The sequence below is a fragment of the Leucopleurus acutus genome (genome assembly GCF_964270905.1).
Source record: "Leucopleurus acutus genome assembly, chromosome: 11".
In the NCBI taxonomy this organism is placed as follows: Eukaryota; Metazoa; Chordata; class Mammalia; order Artiodactyla; family Delphinidae; genus Leucopleurus; species Leucopleurus acutus.
Window position 1 is genome coordinate 73,335,619 of NC_139152.1, and position 16,574 is coordinate 73,352,192.

General features: G+C 38.5%; 1 protein-coding gene across 2 annotated transcripts in view; it reads right to left on the reverse strand.

Annotated features, from left to right (window-relative positions):
- Nucleotides 1–262: 262 nt before the first annotated feature.
- POC1B (POC1 centriolar protein B) overlaps nucleotides 263–16,574 on the reverse strand; it is a 107,289-nt gene continuing 90,977 nt past the window's right edge. For both annotated transcript variants that reach the window (XM_082850515.1, XM_082850516.1), the window contains 2 exons: nucleotides 4,918–5,136; nucleotides 263–1,604 (listed from right to left, as the gene is read on the reverse strand). In XM_082850515.1, coding sequence (XP_082706641.1) covers nucleotides 1,500–1,604; nucleotides 4,918–5,136 — 324 coding nt within the window. In that variant the 3' untranslated portion in view covers nucleotides 263–1,499. The remainder of the gene's footprint in view (nucleotides 1,605–4,917; nucleotides 5,137–16,574) is intronic.

The window sequence follows — 16,574 nt, forward strand, 5'->3', positions numbered from 1 at the left end:
ACAACTTCTCCAGGAGATTGTTATGAAGGTTAAAGTTGAGTGAGCTAGATAAGAAGTTTAGCATTTCTAGATTTTAATCATTTAAAAAGAAACAACTTTTTTAAAGGTAAAATGTCTTTATTGTTTGAAGCATTAAAAAAGTAGATAAAAATTGGTATGACATTTCATTTCTTAGTCTTCTCAATGAGGTTATAAAAATACAGTGCCACTTAGTCTTATAAACTCTTGAAACTGTCTAGAAGTTCACACTTAGTATTATAAAACAATCACCTCATAAATACAATCAAAATTGCTTTGAGAAATTTCTAAATATAGACTCCTAGATAAATAGGACTTTTTTCTTTTCCAAAGCATAGACAGTATTTTCCCCATGATATGCCTACAGGCATCATAAATGTGGACTGCCTTCTCCTACCTTCTGTTCTAGATATAGGTTAACAGAAATGCAAACTAAATTCAGTTTTTTTCAATTTAATCTCTTATTTTGTTTAAGATAAAATTCTTAATTTAAAAACCAAGATCTTTTAGAATGCCTGGCTCATTTTCATTTTGTTTCAAATCACAATTCATTAAAAAAAAATAGGAAGACGATGCAAATGTTCTTTTAAAGTACTTATATTCAGCTACAAAATCACCCTAAACATTTCTGAAGAATGTGAACATACATGTGTGTATATTTTTAAATATTGCTGTTGCATCGTTCTGGGTTTTGAGGATTCTGCACTAACTTAATCTTCGTACACTGAGATCACAGGTTTGGATACAACCCAAATCATTCAGTGCATTCATCTACGGAAGCAGATTTGTGCACTTTACATATTTCTAACTCTTCTTTTAGGTTGGTCAAAGAATAAACAATGTATACCATAAATTAAATCGAAACCCCCTGCCGTACGTCCTGTATGTGCTGTTGCTAATTAAAATAAGTGTATTCTTGCTGTGGAAATTCTGCGGTTTGGGAATTGTATGAGATCATCTTTTCAAGGCATAGGTAAATAATTTTTTTTTTAACAGAAAGAAATACAAATCAGATCATTAATTCATTCTCTGCATACAAAATGCTGTTTTAGAGGTAAGTGAATTATTTCACCCCAAGGGTACTGTTTACACTAAAGAAGTACACCAGGTGTTTAAGGAATTGCCTGAACATGGTCAATTTGGAATAACAGTGAAATACAGAGATTTGACTACTTTACTGGCAGGATTTGGACTATTAATGAAAACTGACATTTAAAATAATATGGGGGGAAATACAGAGCCACTTGAACGTGTATCACTTTATTACTGCAATCATGAATGGTAATGATTTGAATTAGTCCTCGGCATTGATTTGTGTGTTTAAATTAGTCCTTAATTATGCCTTTTCTGCCTTTTGTTCACCCTTTTAAGAAATGCCATGATAATTAGCACATGGTTGTGTTGCATAAAGCATCTTGTACTACCTTCCTGAGTACGTGTACATGTGTTCATTTCTCGTGCCTCTGCTCGTATCTTTCTATTCAACTTTTCTGTTGGATAGCATTGAAAAGCCTTTGCTGATTTTCAAGGCAGTCTTTCAGCTTATCCTCTGTCAAAGTCAGTCGCTGCTCCAGGATTGAAACAGTCTGCAAAAAAGGAGGACAAAATAATCAATGCCTGGTGACCTGGTGGTGAGGATGATGATGATAAGCTCAGCATTGATCTTTTTCAGAACTGGAATGCCACCCTTTTGCCAGGAGGTTGGCTCAGAAATGAACCCCAGAACTTGCCCCGCTTCTGTGCCCTAACACAAGGCAAAGCACTGTCAAGCAGTTTGAGGAAAAGAAAAAAAAAGGAACTATTGGAGGAAAATGGAGTAAATGATCAAGCTTCTGTAGGCAATTCTGAAGTCTGATCTTCTAAAGCATCGCTGCCAGAGAAGGTAGTGTCACAGGTGACATGGAATGTGGGAGGTGGGGATGGAATGCCACATAACCCCACCGCTACTTGAATGGCATCACTGGTCCTTCTGTCACAATCAATCCGTGACGGACCATACCTATATTACCCTAGACGGCTGGATACCTAGCTTACTTTGAAAATATAATGACTGCTACCCCTTTCTGCACCCAGAAGATGACAGCAACTCATAGGGTTGTTAGGAAGACTGACTAAATGAAATACGGCACGTAAAATGCTTAAGATGGTGCCTGCCACACAGGACTTCCTGAATCTTAGATATTCTAACTGCTTCAGCTCATGAGTATATAACTACACACACGCGTGCGACTACTTTTAAATCTAATTGTGATAGACTACTTCATCTTCAGTCTTTTATCTTTTAAAAAAAACTATACGATAAAGTGGATTCAGGAAGTTGCACAAAAAACATGTGGCACTTAATGAACTCTCACGAGAAAAGCACCCTTATGACCAACACCCAGGTCAAGAGCTAGAACTCTGCCAGCCACCCCAGAGTGCCTAGCGTGCACCTTCCCCCATAACAGCCCCTGTTCTGACCATTATAATAATCACTTTTCTGCAGGTCTTTATGGTTTTATCTTTCAAGTGTACATCGCTAGACACTATATCTTACCCATTTTCAAGATTTGATGTCATTTAAAGTCTTTTAATCTACAGATCCCTACTCTCTCCATTTATTTTCTTTATAATTTGTCTTTGGACAGGTTCAGGCCATTTGACCTGCAGCGCCTCTACCAGTCTGGATTTTAGGGACTGCGTATACTCTGGGTACAGTTTAATCTGTTCTTCTACCCTCTGTATTTTATGTAAATTGGAAGCTGGATTCAAAGGCTTGGTAAGACTCAGGTTAGATCCCTCGGTAAGACTATTCTTTCTTTTGAGAGCACAATAATAACATCTGCTTCTTTTTCTGTGTTGTCAGTAGCTACTTAATGTCTAGATCTATCGATTCTTAGAGATTGCCAGTGATATTCTAATTCCATCATTTAAAAAATGTATTAGTTGGGATAATTTATACAAGACACTTCTCATATATTATTTGGTTACCTGGTAGTACAGTTCATATAGGAAAAGCAGCATAATAAATGCTTGGTTACAATTGATTCCCTACCAGCCTCTGAAGGCAGTTTAAAAAAAAAAACTATCTAATAGTTTTTGCTCTCATATTCCATACTATAGATCATGATTCATTGAAATTAACGGCAATGCTGATAATACTTTCTACTATTTCTTGACTGCCTACTATGTGCCAAGCATTTTGCCTGATACTTATCACAATGTAAGATGCAAAAGCTTTTGATATGTGTATCATCATCAACACCTTTAACCCTGGTTAACTCCACTCACCTACCAACCATCTTAAAAGTTATAATGAGAAAGTGATACTACAATCTGTACTGAATTTATAAGCACTGCCACTGGGTTAGGAGATGTTCAGTCATCTGTAATTAAAGTGAATCTGTTTATTTTACTTGTTATTTGCCCACAGATTCACACTGTTCCCATTTTGCAAGTGTGCTGTGCCTGCTTTTAACTTTTCATATTTGAAGGAAAGTCAGTCCTTAAAAATTAAAAGTAAAAAATTACAGACTTTCAGTAAAGTTTAAAGGGATCCATTTTAACCTTAAATCAGGAAAAAAGAAGGCAAAATGAGTCACGAAGCTGACAGAGTAGAAGATGGAAAGACCCTAAAGAGGACTTGCCACCCAATGTGACAGTGCAGGTGAGGAAGCCAGGGCCCTGGGAAACAGGCCAACCAAAACTAAAGCTGGCATGAAGCTGAGAGAAAAACTGCCTTTTAAAGGAAAGTCTGATAAACACAGTCACCTCTAGCACAATACTGCAAAGCAAAAATCGATGATTTTTCCAGTGATTTTCATTGAACAGATCTTACGACTCCAAGGTCTCACAAGGCTCGTTCTCACAATTTGTCATGACCCACATCCACATCCCTTAACTCCAAGGCCCTGAGATGTTATCTAAAGGGTAAAATTTTTAATTACTGGCTGTTAACCCAAAATGGAACCTTAAAAGTCCGATGCCAGGGCCTTGAATTCTCTGGAGATGAGAACTGGACATCTGGATGATTCTTAACTGCCCTGGCGATTAGAATGTACAGCCAGTGTTGAGAATAAGAATTAGATGATTTCTATGCATGAGCAATTTCAGCTTGAAATATTTATTCTGCAAAAGTAACTGACGTCTTCTCTAGTTCACATTATAGCCTCTTTCTGTATAATTTAGGACGGTGTCTGCTCTGGATCCTCATTCTGTTTATCAAAGAGGAACAATAAGAATTCTTCAAAGGAAACACTGAGCAGAGCTGGAAGGGCAACCTCTGATGTATCCATCTTAATACACCACTTCCATTAAATGACATCTGTATTTCCTGACCAAGAGTTGGAAGACCTTTGATATATTAAGATCCCTTCTTGCAAAAGTATATTGGCATCAAAGGACTGGGTAATATTCTAAAAGGGGAATGTGGAAACCTCACCTCCAGAAGAACAGAGCATCAACGTAAGGAGCTTTGGAATGAGGGAAGTTAAACATTGGACAGAGAACTTCTTCAGAGTGAAAAACTAAAGCAATGCCAAAATTTCATTCTAACCGAAATGATTAATCCCAATACACTTTTCTTATTGCCCTAAATATTTCTTTGATAATGTCCAAATCTGAATACATGGCATCAGAAATTCTTATGGCAAAACATTACTGTCCAAAATCAAATAATACATTTGTAACATGAAGTACATGGTCTCCTCTGTTCGCTTGTGGGCCTCAGATGCTAGATAGAGTACAGTGTGTGTGTGTGCACACATGCATACGTGTATATGTGTGCATGGGCTCTGACTTTGCCTCCATGAGGTTTAGAGTGGCTCAGCACAGCAGGCGCTGCTATATTAACTACCACCTTTGAGCTTGCCTTGCTACGAAAGAAAAACTTACGACCAAGTGAAAAGTGCGCCAACCCACCTGTGTCAAAACATTGAGCTGTTCCATGATATGCTCTAGCGCGTCGGTCACAGCGAGTGGTATGCTTCGCTGATTCTCAGAAGGGAGGTCACTCATTTCTTCTGTTTTCTTTTTCAAGGTTGTAGGTGAACATTCTGATGACATTAAAGAAGGGTTCAAGAAATATCCGCAGATCTCTTCACCCTTGTCTGGTAGAGTATGAACAGTGGTTTCCGTTGTCTTTGACACCATAGAAAAGATAGGAAGAGTTATATTTTCCAAACTTTAAAATGATATATATTAAAGTTTTCAACATTCCTCTTTTAAAAGCCCAGCTTTCATTTAATTGTTCATCTTCAACTATAGCAAATTATGGAAATTACAATTATAAGGAAAAAAAGGCTAAAAAAGGATGGACGAAATTCACGATTTTCCTTGATTTTTTTTTCAATAAATTGTATCTGTCTGAAAGATCAGGTGTTCTACCATTAAAAAGGTGGTTACATGCTAATTCTTGATTTTTAAAAAGTCACATCCATTAAGGTGAGTATTATTTGATTTCTATGGGGAGGAGACAAGATGGCAGAGTAGAAGGACTTGAGCTTACGTCCCCTCATGAAAACACCAAAATCACAGCTAACTGCTGAACAACAATCGAAAAAAAGATGAGAACCTACCAAAAAGATACTCTACATCCAAAGACAAAGAAGAAGCCACACAAGACAGTAGGAGGGGTGCATTCACAGTATAATCAAATCCCATAACCACCAGGTGGGTGACCCACAAACTGGAAAATAATTATATCACAGAGGTTTTCCCACAGGAGGCAGAGTTCTGAGCCCCATCTCAGGCCCTCCCCCAGCCAGGGGGACTGGCATCAGGAGGAAGAGGAGCCCCCAGAGCATTTGGCTTTGAAGGCCAGCAGGGCTAGAGTGCAGGAGCTCCACAGGACTGGGGGAAACAGAGACTCCACTCCTGGAGGGCCCACACAAGGTTTCATGTGCACTGAGATACAGGGCAAAGCAGTGACTCCACAGGAGCCTGGGCCAGACCTACCTGCGGGTCTTGGAGGGTCTCCTGGGGAGGCGGGGGTTGACTTTGGCTCACTGTGGGGACAAGGACGGCGGTGGTGGAGGCCCCGGGGAATATTCATCTGCGTGAGCTCTTCTGGAGGTCACCATTTTGGCACTGAGACCTGGCCCCACCCAACAACCTGCAGGCTCCAGTGCTAGGATGCCACAGGCCAAACAACCAACAGGGTGGGAACACACCACCACCCATCAGCAGACAGGCTGCCTAAAGTCATCCTGAGCCCACAGCCATCTCTAAACACAGCCCTTGACATGGCCTTGCCCACCAGTGGGAAAAGATGCAGTTCCACCCATCAGTGGGCAGGCACCAGTCCCTCCCACCAGGAAACCTGCACAGCCCCCTGGACCAACCCCACCCACCCGGGTGCAGACACCAGAAGGTAGAGGAACTACAAACCTGCAGCCTCAGAAACGGAGACTGCAAACACAGGAGTTAGATAAAACAAAATGGCAGGGAAATATGTTCCAGACAAAGGAACAAGGTAAAACCCCAGAAGAACAACTAAGTGAAGTGGAGATAGACAATCTTCCTGAAAAAAAAGAGTAATGATAGTAAAGACGATCCAAGATCTCACAAAAAGAATGAAGGCACAAGAAATGTTTTAAAAAAGAGCTACAGAAGATTTAAAAATCAAAGAGGTGAACAATACAATAACTGAAATGAAAAATACACTAGAAGGAATCAATTAGCAGAATAAATGAGGCAGAAGAACAAGTGAGCTGGAAGATATTGCTGGAGATCACTGTCATGGAACATATTAAAGAAAAAAGAATGAATAGGAATAAGGACACTCCCAGAGACCTCTGGAACAACATTAAACACACCAACATTCACATTATAGGGGTTCCAGAAGGAGAAGAGAGAGAGAAAGGGCCTGAGAAAATATTTGAAGAGATAATAGCCAAAAACTTACCTAACATGGGAAAGGAAACAGTCACCCAAGTCCAGGAAGCACAGAGAGTCCCGTACAGGATAAACCCAAGGAGGAACACAACAAGACACATTAATCAAACTGACAAAAATTAAAGCAAGGAGAAAATACTAAAAGCAACAAGGGAAAAGCAACATGTAACATACAAGGGAATCCCCATAAGGTTATCAGCTGACTTTTCAGCAGAAACTCTGCAGGCCAGAAGGGAGTGGCATGATATATTTAAAGTGATGAAAGGGAAAAACCTACAACCAAGCATACTCTACCCAGCAAGGCTCTGGTTCAGATTCGAGGGAGAAGTCAAAAGCTTTACAGACAAGTAAAAGCTAAGAGAATTCAGCACCACCAAACCAGCTTTATGACACGTGCTAAAGGAACTTCTCTAGGCAGAAAAGGCCACAACTAGAAATGAGAAAATTACGAATGGGAAAGCTCACAGATAAAGGCAAATGTAAAGGTAAGAAGTCATCCACATACAAATATGATATCAAAACCAGCAATCACGAGGAGAATACAAATGCAGGATATATTGGAAATGCATTTGAAATTAAGAGACCAGCAACTTGAAACAATCTTGTGAGATATATATATATATATACACACACACACACACACACACACACACACACCTATATCCTCACGGTAACTGCAAACTGAAAATCTACAATAGATACACACACACACAAAAGAAAAAGCAATCCCAACACAATACTAAAGTTAGTCATCAAATCACAAGAAGAGAAGAGGAAGTGAAGAAAAAAGACCTAGAAAACCAAATCCAAAACAATTAACAAAATGGCAGTAAAAACATACATATAATTACCTTAAACATAAACGAATTTAAGGTTCAAACCAAAAGACATAGACTGGCTGAACAGATACAAAAACAAGACCCGTATATATGCTGTCTACAAGAGACCCACTTCAGATCTAGGGACACATACAGACTGAAAGTGAGGAAATGGAAAAAGGTATTCCATGCAAATGGAAATCAAAAGAAAGTTGGAGTAGCAATACTCATATCAGAAGAAACAGACTTTAAAATAAAGACTGTTACAAGAGACAAGGGCAGTACATGATGATCAAGGGATCAATCTGAGAAGAAGGTATAACAATTGAAATATATATGCACCCAACACAGGAGCATCTCAATATATAAGGCAAACACTAACAGCCATAAAAAGAGAAACTGACAGTAACACAATAATGGGGGGGGGGTGGGTCTCTAACACCCCACTAACATCAATGGACAGATCCAGACAGAAGATCAATAGGGACACACAGGCCTTAAATGACATGTTAGACCAGACAGACTTAATTGATATTTATAGTGCATTCCATTCAAAAGCAGCAGAATAGACATTCTTCTCAAGTGCACATGGAACATTCTCCAGGATAGATTACATGCTGGGCCACAAAGCAAACCTTGGTATATTTAAGAAAATGGAAGTCATATCAAGGATCTTTTTTGACCACAATGCTATGAGATTAGAAATCAACTACAAGGAAAAAAACTAAAAAACACAAACACGTGGAGGCTAAACAATATGCTACTGAACAACCAATGGATCACTGAGGAAATCAATAAATACCTAAAGACAAATGAAAACGAAAGCACGATGTTCCAAAACCTATGGGATGCAGCAAATCAGAGAAATTTACAGTGATACAGTCTTACCTCAGGAAACAAGAAAAATCTCAAATAAACCTAACCTTACACCTAAAGCAACTACAGAAAGAACAACAGACAAAACCCAAAGTTAGTACAAGGAAAGAAAGAAAGATCAGAGGAGAAATAAAAAAATAGAGACAAAGAAAACAATAGAAAAGATCAATGAAACTAAAAGCTGGTTCTTTGAAAAGATAAATAAAATTGATAAACCTTCAGCCAGACTCATAAGGAAAAAAAAGGAGAGACCTCAAATCAATAAAATTCGAAATGAAAAAGAAGTTACAACAGACACCACAGAAATACAAAGGATCATAAGAGACTACTACAAGCAACTCTATACCAATAAAATGGGCAACCTAGAAGAAATGGAAAAATCCTTAGGTATAATATTCCAAGACTGAACCAGAAAGAAATAGAATATATAAACAGACCAATCACAAGTACTGAAATTGAAACTGTGATTAAAAATCTTCCAACAAAGAAAAGTCCAGAATCAGATGGCTTCACAGGTGAATTCTATCAAACATTTAGAGAAGAGTTAATACCTGTCTTTCTGAAACTATTCTAAAAAATTGAACAGTATAGAGGTTCCTTAAAAAACTAAAAACAGGGCTTCCCTGGTGGTGCAGTGGTTGAGAGTCCGCCTGCCAATGCAGGGGACACGGGTTCATGCCCCGGTCCAGGAAGATCCCACATGCTGCAGAGCGGCTGGGCCCATGAGCCATGGCCACTGAACCTGCACGTCTGGAGCCTGTGCTCCGCAACGGGAGAGGCCACAACAGTGAGAGGCCCGCTTACCGCAAAACAAACAAACAAACAAAAAAAACAACTAAAAACAGAACTGCCATATGACCCAGCAATCCCACTCCTGGGCATATATCTGGAGAAAACCATAATTCGAAAAGATACATGCACCCCAGTGTTCATTGCAGCACTATTTACAATAGCCAGGACACGGAAGCAACCTAAATGTTCATCGACAGATGAATGGGTAAAGAAGATGTGGTACAGAGGATGTGGTACATATATACAATGAGACATAAAAAAGAATGAAATAATGCTATTTGCAGCAACATGGATGTACCTAAAGATTATCATACTAAGTGAAGTAAGTCAGACAGAGAAGGGTAAATATATGATATCACTTATATGTGGAATCTGAAAGGATGATACAAATGAACTTAATTACAAAAGAGAAACAGACTCACAGACTTTGAAGACAAACTTATGGTTACCAAAGGGGACAGGTCAGGGGGAGGGATAAATTAGGAGTTTTGGATTAACATCTACACACTACTATATATAAAATAGATAATCAACAAGGACCTACTTATAGCACAGGGAATTCTCAATATTCTGTAAAAACGTATATGGGAAAAGAATCTGAAAAAGAATGGATATATGTATAGCTGAATCACTTTGCTGTACACCTGAAACTAACACAACATAGTAAATCAATTATACCCCAATATAAAATAAAAAACTATTACTTTAAAAAATGAAAATAATAAGCGTTGGTGGAGAAATTGGAACCCTCATGCATTGCTGTGGGAATATAAAATGGTCACCTGATGTGGAAAACAGTTTGGCCATTCCTCAAAAGGTTACAACACAGAATTAGCATACAATCTAGCAATTCCACTCCTGAGTATATATCCACAAGAACTGAAAGCAAGGACTTGAACAGATACTTGTACACCAATATTCATAGTGGCATTAGTCACAATAGTCAAAAGATAAAAACAACCCAGTACCAATCAACAAATAAATGTATAAACAAAATGTGGTACACACATACAACTGATTATTTAACCATAAAAATAAATAGAACTCTACTACATGCTACAACATGGATGAACCTTGAAAACATACTAAGTGAAAACAAACAAGACACAAAAGAAAATACCATATGATTCCATTAATATGAGGTACCTGGAATAGGCAAATTCAGAGAGAGTATAGGTTACCACGAGCTGGAGGGGAGAAGAAACATGGAGCTTATGTACCCATTGCTTAATGAGGACAGTTTCTGTTTGAAATGATGACAAAGATCTCAAAATAGTGGTGATGGGTACATAACATCGTGAATACTTAACGCCAGGGAACTGTACACTTAAAAATGGTTAAAATGGTCAATTTTACAATATGTATATTTTACCACAATAAAACAAATAAGCCCTCCGAAAATATAGCAATAAAAATCTAAAAATAAAATTAAGAAAACAACTCAGTCTTCATGAGCATCAAAAAGAATAAAAATGTTTAGGAATAAATTTAACAGAAACAGTGCAAGGCTTATATACCAAAAACTACAAATAAGCCATCAATGAAAGAAATTAAAGACCTAAATAAATGAAAAGACATTCCATACCCCATGTTCATGGAACGTAAGACTTAATATTGTTAAGATGGCAATATTCCCCAAATTGATATATACAGGTTCAATACAATCCCCATCAAAATCCCAGCTGCCTGTTTAAAAGAAATTGACATGCTGGTCTTAAAAGGCATATAGAAATGCAAGGCACACAGAATAGCCAAAAGAATATTGAAGGACACAGTTCAAGACTCACATTTCCCAGTTTCAAAATTCAAATTCACTACAAAACTACAGTAATCAAGACAGCATGGGACTGGTATAAGGACAGACATATAGATCAATGGAATAGACAGACCTTTCCATATACGGTCAATTGATTTTTGACAAGGTTGCCAAGATAATTTAATGGAAAATAATAGTCTTTTTCAAGAAACTGTGCTGGAAAAACTGTGTTTTTAAATTCAAAAGAATGGATTTGGGCCCCTACCTCACACCATGTACAGAATTAACTCAAAATGGATCATAAAGTTAACTACAGGAGCTAAAACAATACAAATCTTAGAAGACAACACAGGAGTAAATTTTCCTCACCTTGGATTAGACTGAAGCTTCTTAGATACAATACCAAACTAACAAATGACAAAATAAATAACAAATTGGACTTTATCAAAACATAAAAACTTTTGTGCTTCAGAAGACAACAAGAGGGACTTCCCAGTGGTCCAGTGACTAAGACTCCATGCTCCCAATGCAGGGGGCCCGGGTTCGATCCCTGGTCAGGCGGCTATATACCACGTGCCGTAACTAAGAGTTTGCATGCCACAATGAAGACCCTGCACGCAGCAAAGAAGATCTCGCATGTCTCAACTAAGACCCGGCGCAGCCAAATAAATAAATATTTTTTAAAAGTAGGTAACAAGAAAGTGGGAACAAATCTCGCAGAATTGGGGAAAATATTTGCAAATCATGTATTTGATAAGAGACTTGTATGAGAACATATAAAGAATTCTTACAACTCAACAATAAAAAGACAACCCAGGGGCTTCCCTGGTGGCACAGTGGTTGAGAGTCCACCTGCCGATGCAGGGGACATGGGTTCGTGCCCCGGTCCGGGAAGATCCCACATGCCACGGACTAGCTAGGCCCGTGAGCCATGGCCACCGAGCCTGCGCGTTCGGAGCCTGTGCTCCACAACGGGAGAGGCCCCAACAGTGAGAGGCCCGTGTACCTCAAAAACAAAAACAAAAACAAAAAAAACCCAATTAAAAATGATCAAAGGATTTGAATAGACATTTCTCTAAAGAAGATGATACACAAATGGCCAATAAGCACATAAAAAGGCGCTCAGTATCATTAGTTATCAGGGAAATGCAAATCAAAACCACAATGAGATACCAATTCATACCCATTAGGATGACTAAAATAAAAAAGAAAGAATATAACAAGTGTTGAAGATGTAGAGAAACTCGAATCCTCATACATTGCTGGTGGGATTGTAAAATGATGCAGTCACTTTGGAAAACAGTTTGGAAAAATTCCTCAAAACATTAAACATTGAATTACTATGACCCAGTGATTCCACTCCTTGGTACATGCCCAAGAGAAATGACATCCTTTACATATATCCACCTAAAATTTGTACATGAATACACAGCAGCATTATTTAGAATAGCCAATAAAATGGAAACAACCTATATACATCAGAATGTTGTGATAATTAATGGAAAAACAAAATGTGGTATTATCCTTACAATGGATATCAGTTACCCACAAAAAAAGAATGAAGTACTGATACATCCTACAACACGATGAACCCTGGAAACAGTAGGCTGAGTTAAAGAAGCCATACACAAAGGCCACATATTATGTGATTCCATATGTATGAATAGTCAGAATAGACAAATACAGGAAGACAGACTGAGATTAGTGGTTGCCAGGGGCAGGGAGGAGGGAAGAATGGGCAGAGGTCGGTAATGGGTATGTGGGTGATGAAAATACTCTAAAATTATTTTTGGAGTGATTAAATATTCTAAAATTAGACAGCACTGATGGTTGCACAACTTTGTGAATATTCTAAAAATTATTAAATTGTACTCTTTAAATTGGCAAGTTTTCTAGTATGTGAATTACCTCATTAAAGCTATTTTAAAAACAAAGAATCCAAATATATGCATCACAGAAATCACAGAATTTTAAAAAATTTTAATCAGTTTTTCATTCCTGGTTGTCACTGGCATATGAGAGTTCCAGACAGAAGGTACCTCAAACATGGCAAGTGTACTTCTAATGATAATGGTGGTGGTGGTGATGATGATGGTGACACTCAGCAAGTACAGAGCTTACTGCGTACTTGGCATTGTTTCAAGCGCTTTACACATGTTAACTGGTTTAATCTTCACACTAACCCGATCAGGTATGTTCTGTTCTACTATTATTCTCATTTTTCAAACTAGGAAACAGAGATACAAAGAGACTAAATAACTCGCCCAAGCTCACACAGGTAGGAAAGGTGTATGAAACATAACCAATCATAGATCTAAGAGATGCCAAAGCACTCTGGGTATTGTAACCTTGGGATCAAAGCCACTGTTCTCCATGATCTTCCCAACCATTTTTAGGAAGATGAAAACTTTCAAATTTCCCTCTGTCATAATCTTACTAATTCATCATCTGTTGAAAATAATAAAAACAAACTCAAAATCAGCCACCCCCAGTTCAAACTTATTTTAAAATATGCATAAAACACATCTTATTACTCCTACCCAGCTGAGTGTATCTGCTTAGGTTCTTTTTGTTTGTTCACTTAACAAATACTTCTGGAGCCTCGCTCTGTGTGAGGCGCAGTTCTCAATGGTGAGAACCCAGCAGTGGGTGGCAGGCCCCAAGACTCTGCTCTCCTAAAGCTTATGTTCTGTTACCTTCAGTCATTTGGTACCTTATCTTTTCTACTTTTGTTTTGTTGCATACCAGCCTATGTTCATCTCCAAAACCATCCTGGTCTCTGAGCAGTTATGCTCTGTACCCACAGTTTTCCACCTTTGTGATATAACTGACGATATTAGGGTCTGAACCTAAAATACCTGAATGAAAATGACTTTTTTGGGCAGAAAGCACTCATTAAAATCCACACCCCCCAAAGAATCCTATTGCTGATGCTTTGAATTACTTAACTCTGTGTGATGAAGAAAATCTAAAACTGTCCTTGAAATGTTCAGAAGCAAAACTAGCAATCATAGATCACAGAACAAGTTCACATAAAGGATTTTTAATGCTACTCATTAGCTGGGCCCAGAAGCACCTATGACCTACTTATTCATGTCCTGAGCTAAGGGAACTTAGAAAACAACCTATAGCACTTATCTACCGGGGTCCCCAGCTATTGGCTGGTGGCAAACAATGAAATGAAAGCAGTGTAAAAGTGAGTATGGAATATCTGAAGAATTCACCAAGAAGTCCTGTCTCACAATCACAGTCTGCATTCCTGGTCCTAGGCAGCCACCTCATTGACTGGGGACATTGTATGGATGGCCATGCACAGCCATCCTCACCTTAAAATAAATAATTCCTGCTCAAAAGACAGACTTTTTTTTTTTTTTTTTTTAACATTGCTTCTGCTGTGCCTTCTCTGCCCTCCTAGCATGACTGAATCTTTTTTGATCTCCAAATTTCAGCTTAATTGTCACATCTTCAGAAAAGTAGTCCCTGGCCACCCTAATGAAGGTGGTCTGTCTACTGGCTACCGTGGCCTCCTGATGTCTTCTTCCGTAACTGATCAGAGTTGTCTTTTCCTTCTCTATTGTCTGTCTCCCTCACTAGACTGTGCTATGCCTACTCTTCTGACCACTGTACCCCCTGGATTTAGCAGAAACGTAAATATTTTTGAATATGTTAACCACTCACATGCAGAGTTTATCACCGTTCTCACAGATGGAAACCAAACTCTCTATGACCAGGACAGTCTTTTTTACACGGATCACAACATACCTAAGTATGTACACACATGGTCGCAAATATAACTAACTGTAGTAGCAGCTCCGGCCCTTCATGGGAAAAGGCCTCAATCTAATTAACAAATTGGTCATCGAACCCTGGGGGACTGCAGTCAGGGTGGTTAGTGAAGAAAGGGCATAGGAGATGGGCAAAGAAAGATTTAAGGCCGTAGACAGTCTAGGCAGGAAAAGATCCCAATAACCTTAACAATAGTTTTCTTGTTTGGGACCCCCCCCCAAAAAAATATATATATACTATCATATGACACATAAAAATGAATAGAAAAGGGAAAAGGGTATGGGCAGAGAGACAAAAAAAGTACGAGATCTCCATCCCACATTAGCCAACTGACAGATCTGTTCTCTGGTCTCTCAAAGCTATTTGGACCTAGATATGAGCAGATTCTTTCCCACCGACCAAGCCTGCCTTTGCTTCCTGTTTGTACAGGAAAATAACAAGATGCACAGCTTGGGGAAGTTTCAATGCTCTCATTCATAAAATTTTTTAAAAAAATGAAAAGGGAAAAAAATATATTTAAGATTCTGGGTTATTAAAAGTCTAGCAAATGAGGCTGCAGTACCTGCTTGCTCCCAGTACACTGAGGTCCTCTCCTACTTCAGAGTTGCTAATATTCATTTTTGGGGTGAATGCTTACTGAACACTGACATTACACTAAGCATTTACCAATGTTAAATGTGAGTACAATGTGATGCCAGCAATCAAGGAGGAGTCTCTATTATGGGGAGAGAATTAAGACAGAGCAAGGCTGGGATCCCCTGCAGTGCCTGGCATATACCGGCAGTGAATAAGCAAGAAACACAAGCAAATGACTGTAAGAACAGAACAAATGCTTTGGAAGTCCATAAAAGGAAGAAATCACACATGTTCCCTTACCTCTTACTTTCTTTGCAGACACTTGAAGTACAGCAGGGTAACCATAACATTCATTGATTGATTCAGCAAATGAAGGCCTCCTATACGTAGGCATTAAAGCTACAGCAAAGAACAAATCAGATATGGTACCTTCCTTCAGGAGCTTACAGTTCTCCAGGGAACCAATTCCTTCAAATGGATGGCAGGGCAGTTACCACGCTTAAGTTCTCCTTGGATAAACTCATAGTTGCCATCTCAAAGATGGGAAATACAGCCTTACCAAGTGCACAGAATGAATGTGTGTGGCTAAGAAATCCTTATCTCTACAGGTTAAAAGGCTCCACTTTCCCTCTGAACATACATAATAGAGTAAAAAATACAGAGTTGACTGATGCAAACTACTTTGATAGTCCTGAGAGCTATATATAAAACCTGTCACATTCTGGGGACAAACGACTCTTAACAGGTTGTTTAAATGCCATGATTAATTTTAATGCATAAAGTTTCATTTGTCACATTAGAGAATGAATTCTTTTAATGCATCAACAGAAAGTGAAAATTGTGGCATTTGCAAGTAAATTTTTATTGGGAAATTAACCATTCAACAATGTAATCAAGGTCTACACATTTAAACTACTACTATTTATATCATTAACAATGAAACATTCAAGATACTGTGGTGCCCAATTACATACGGAAGTTCATGCATTATATTTATTCTCTTTCTTCCTCACCTCTTTCCTCCCCCTCCTACTACCCTTCCTTCTTACCCACTCAGCTGTTTGGGCTGGCAAGTCAGA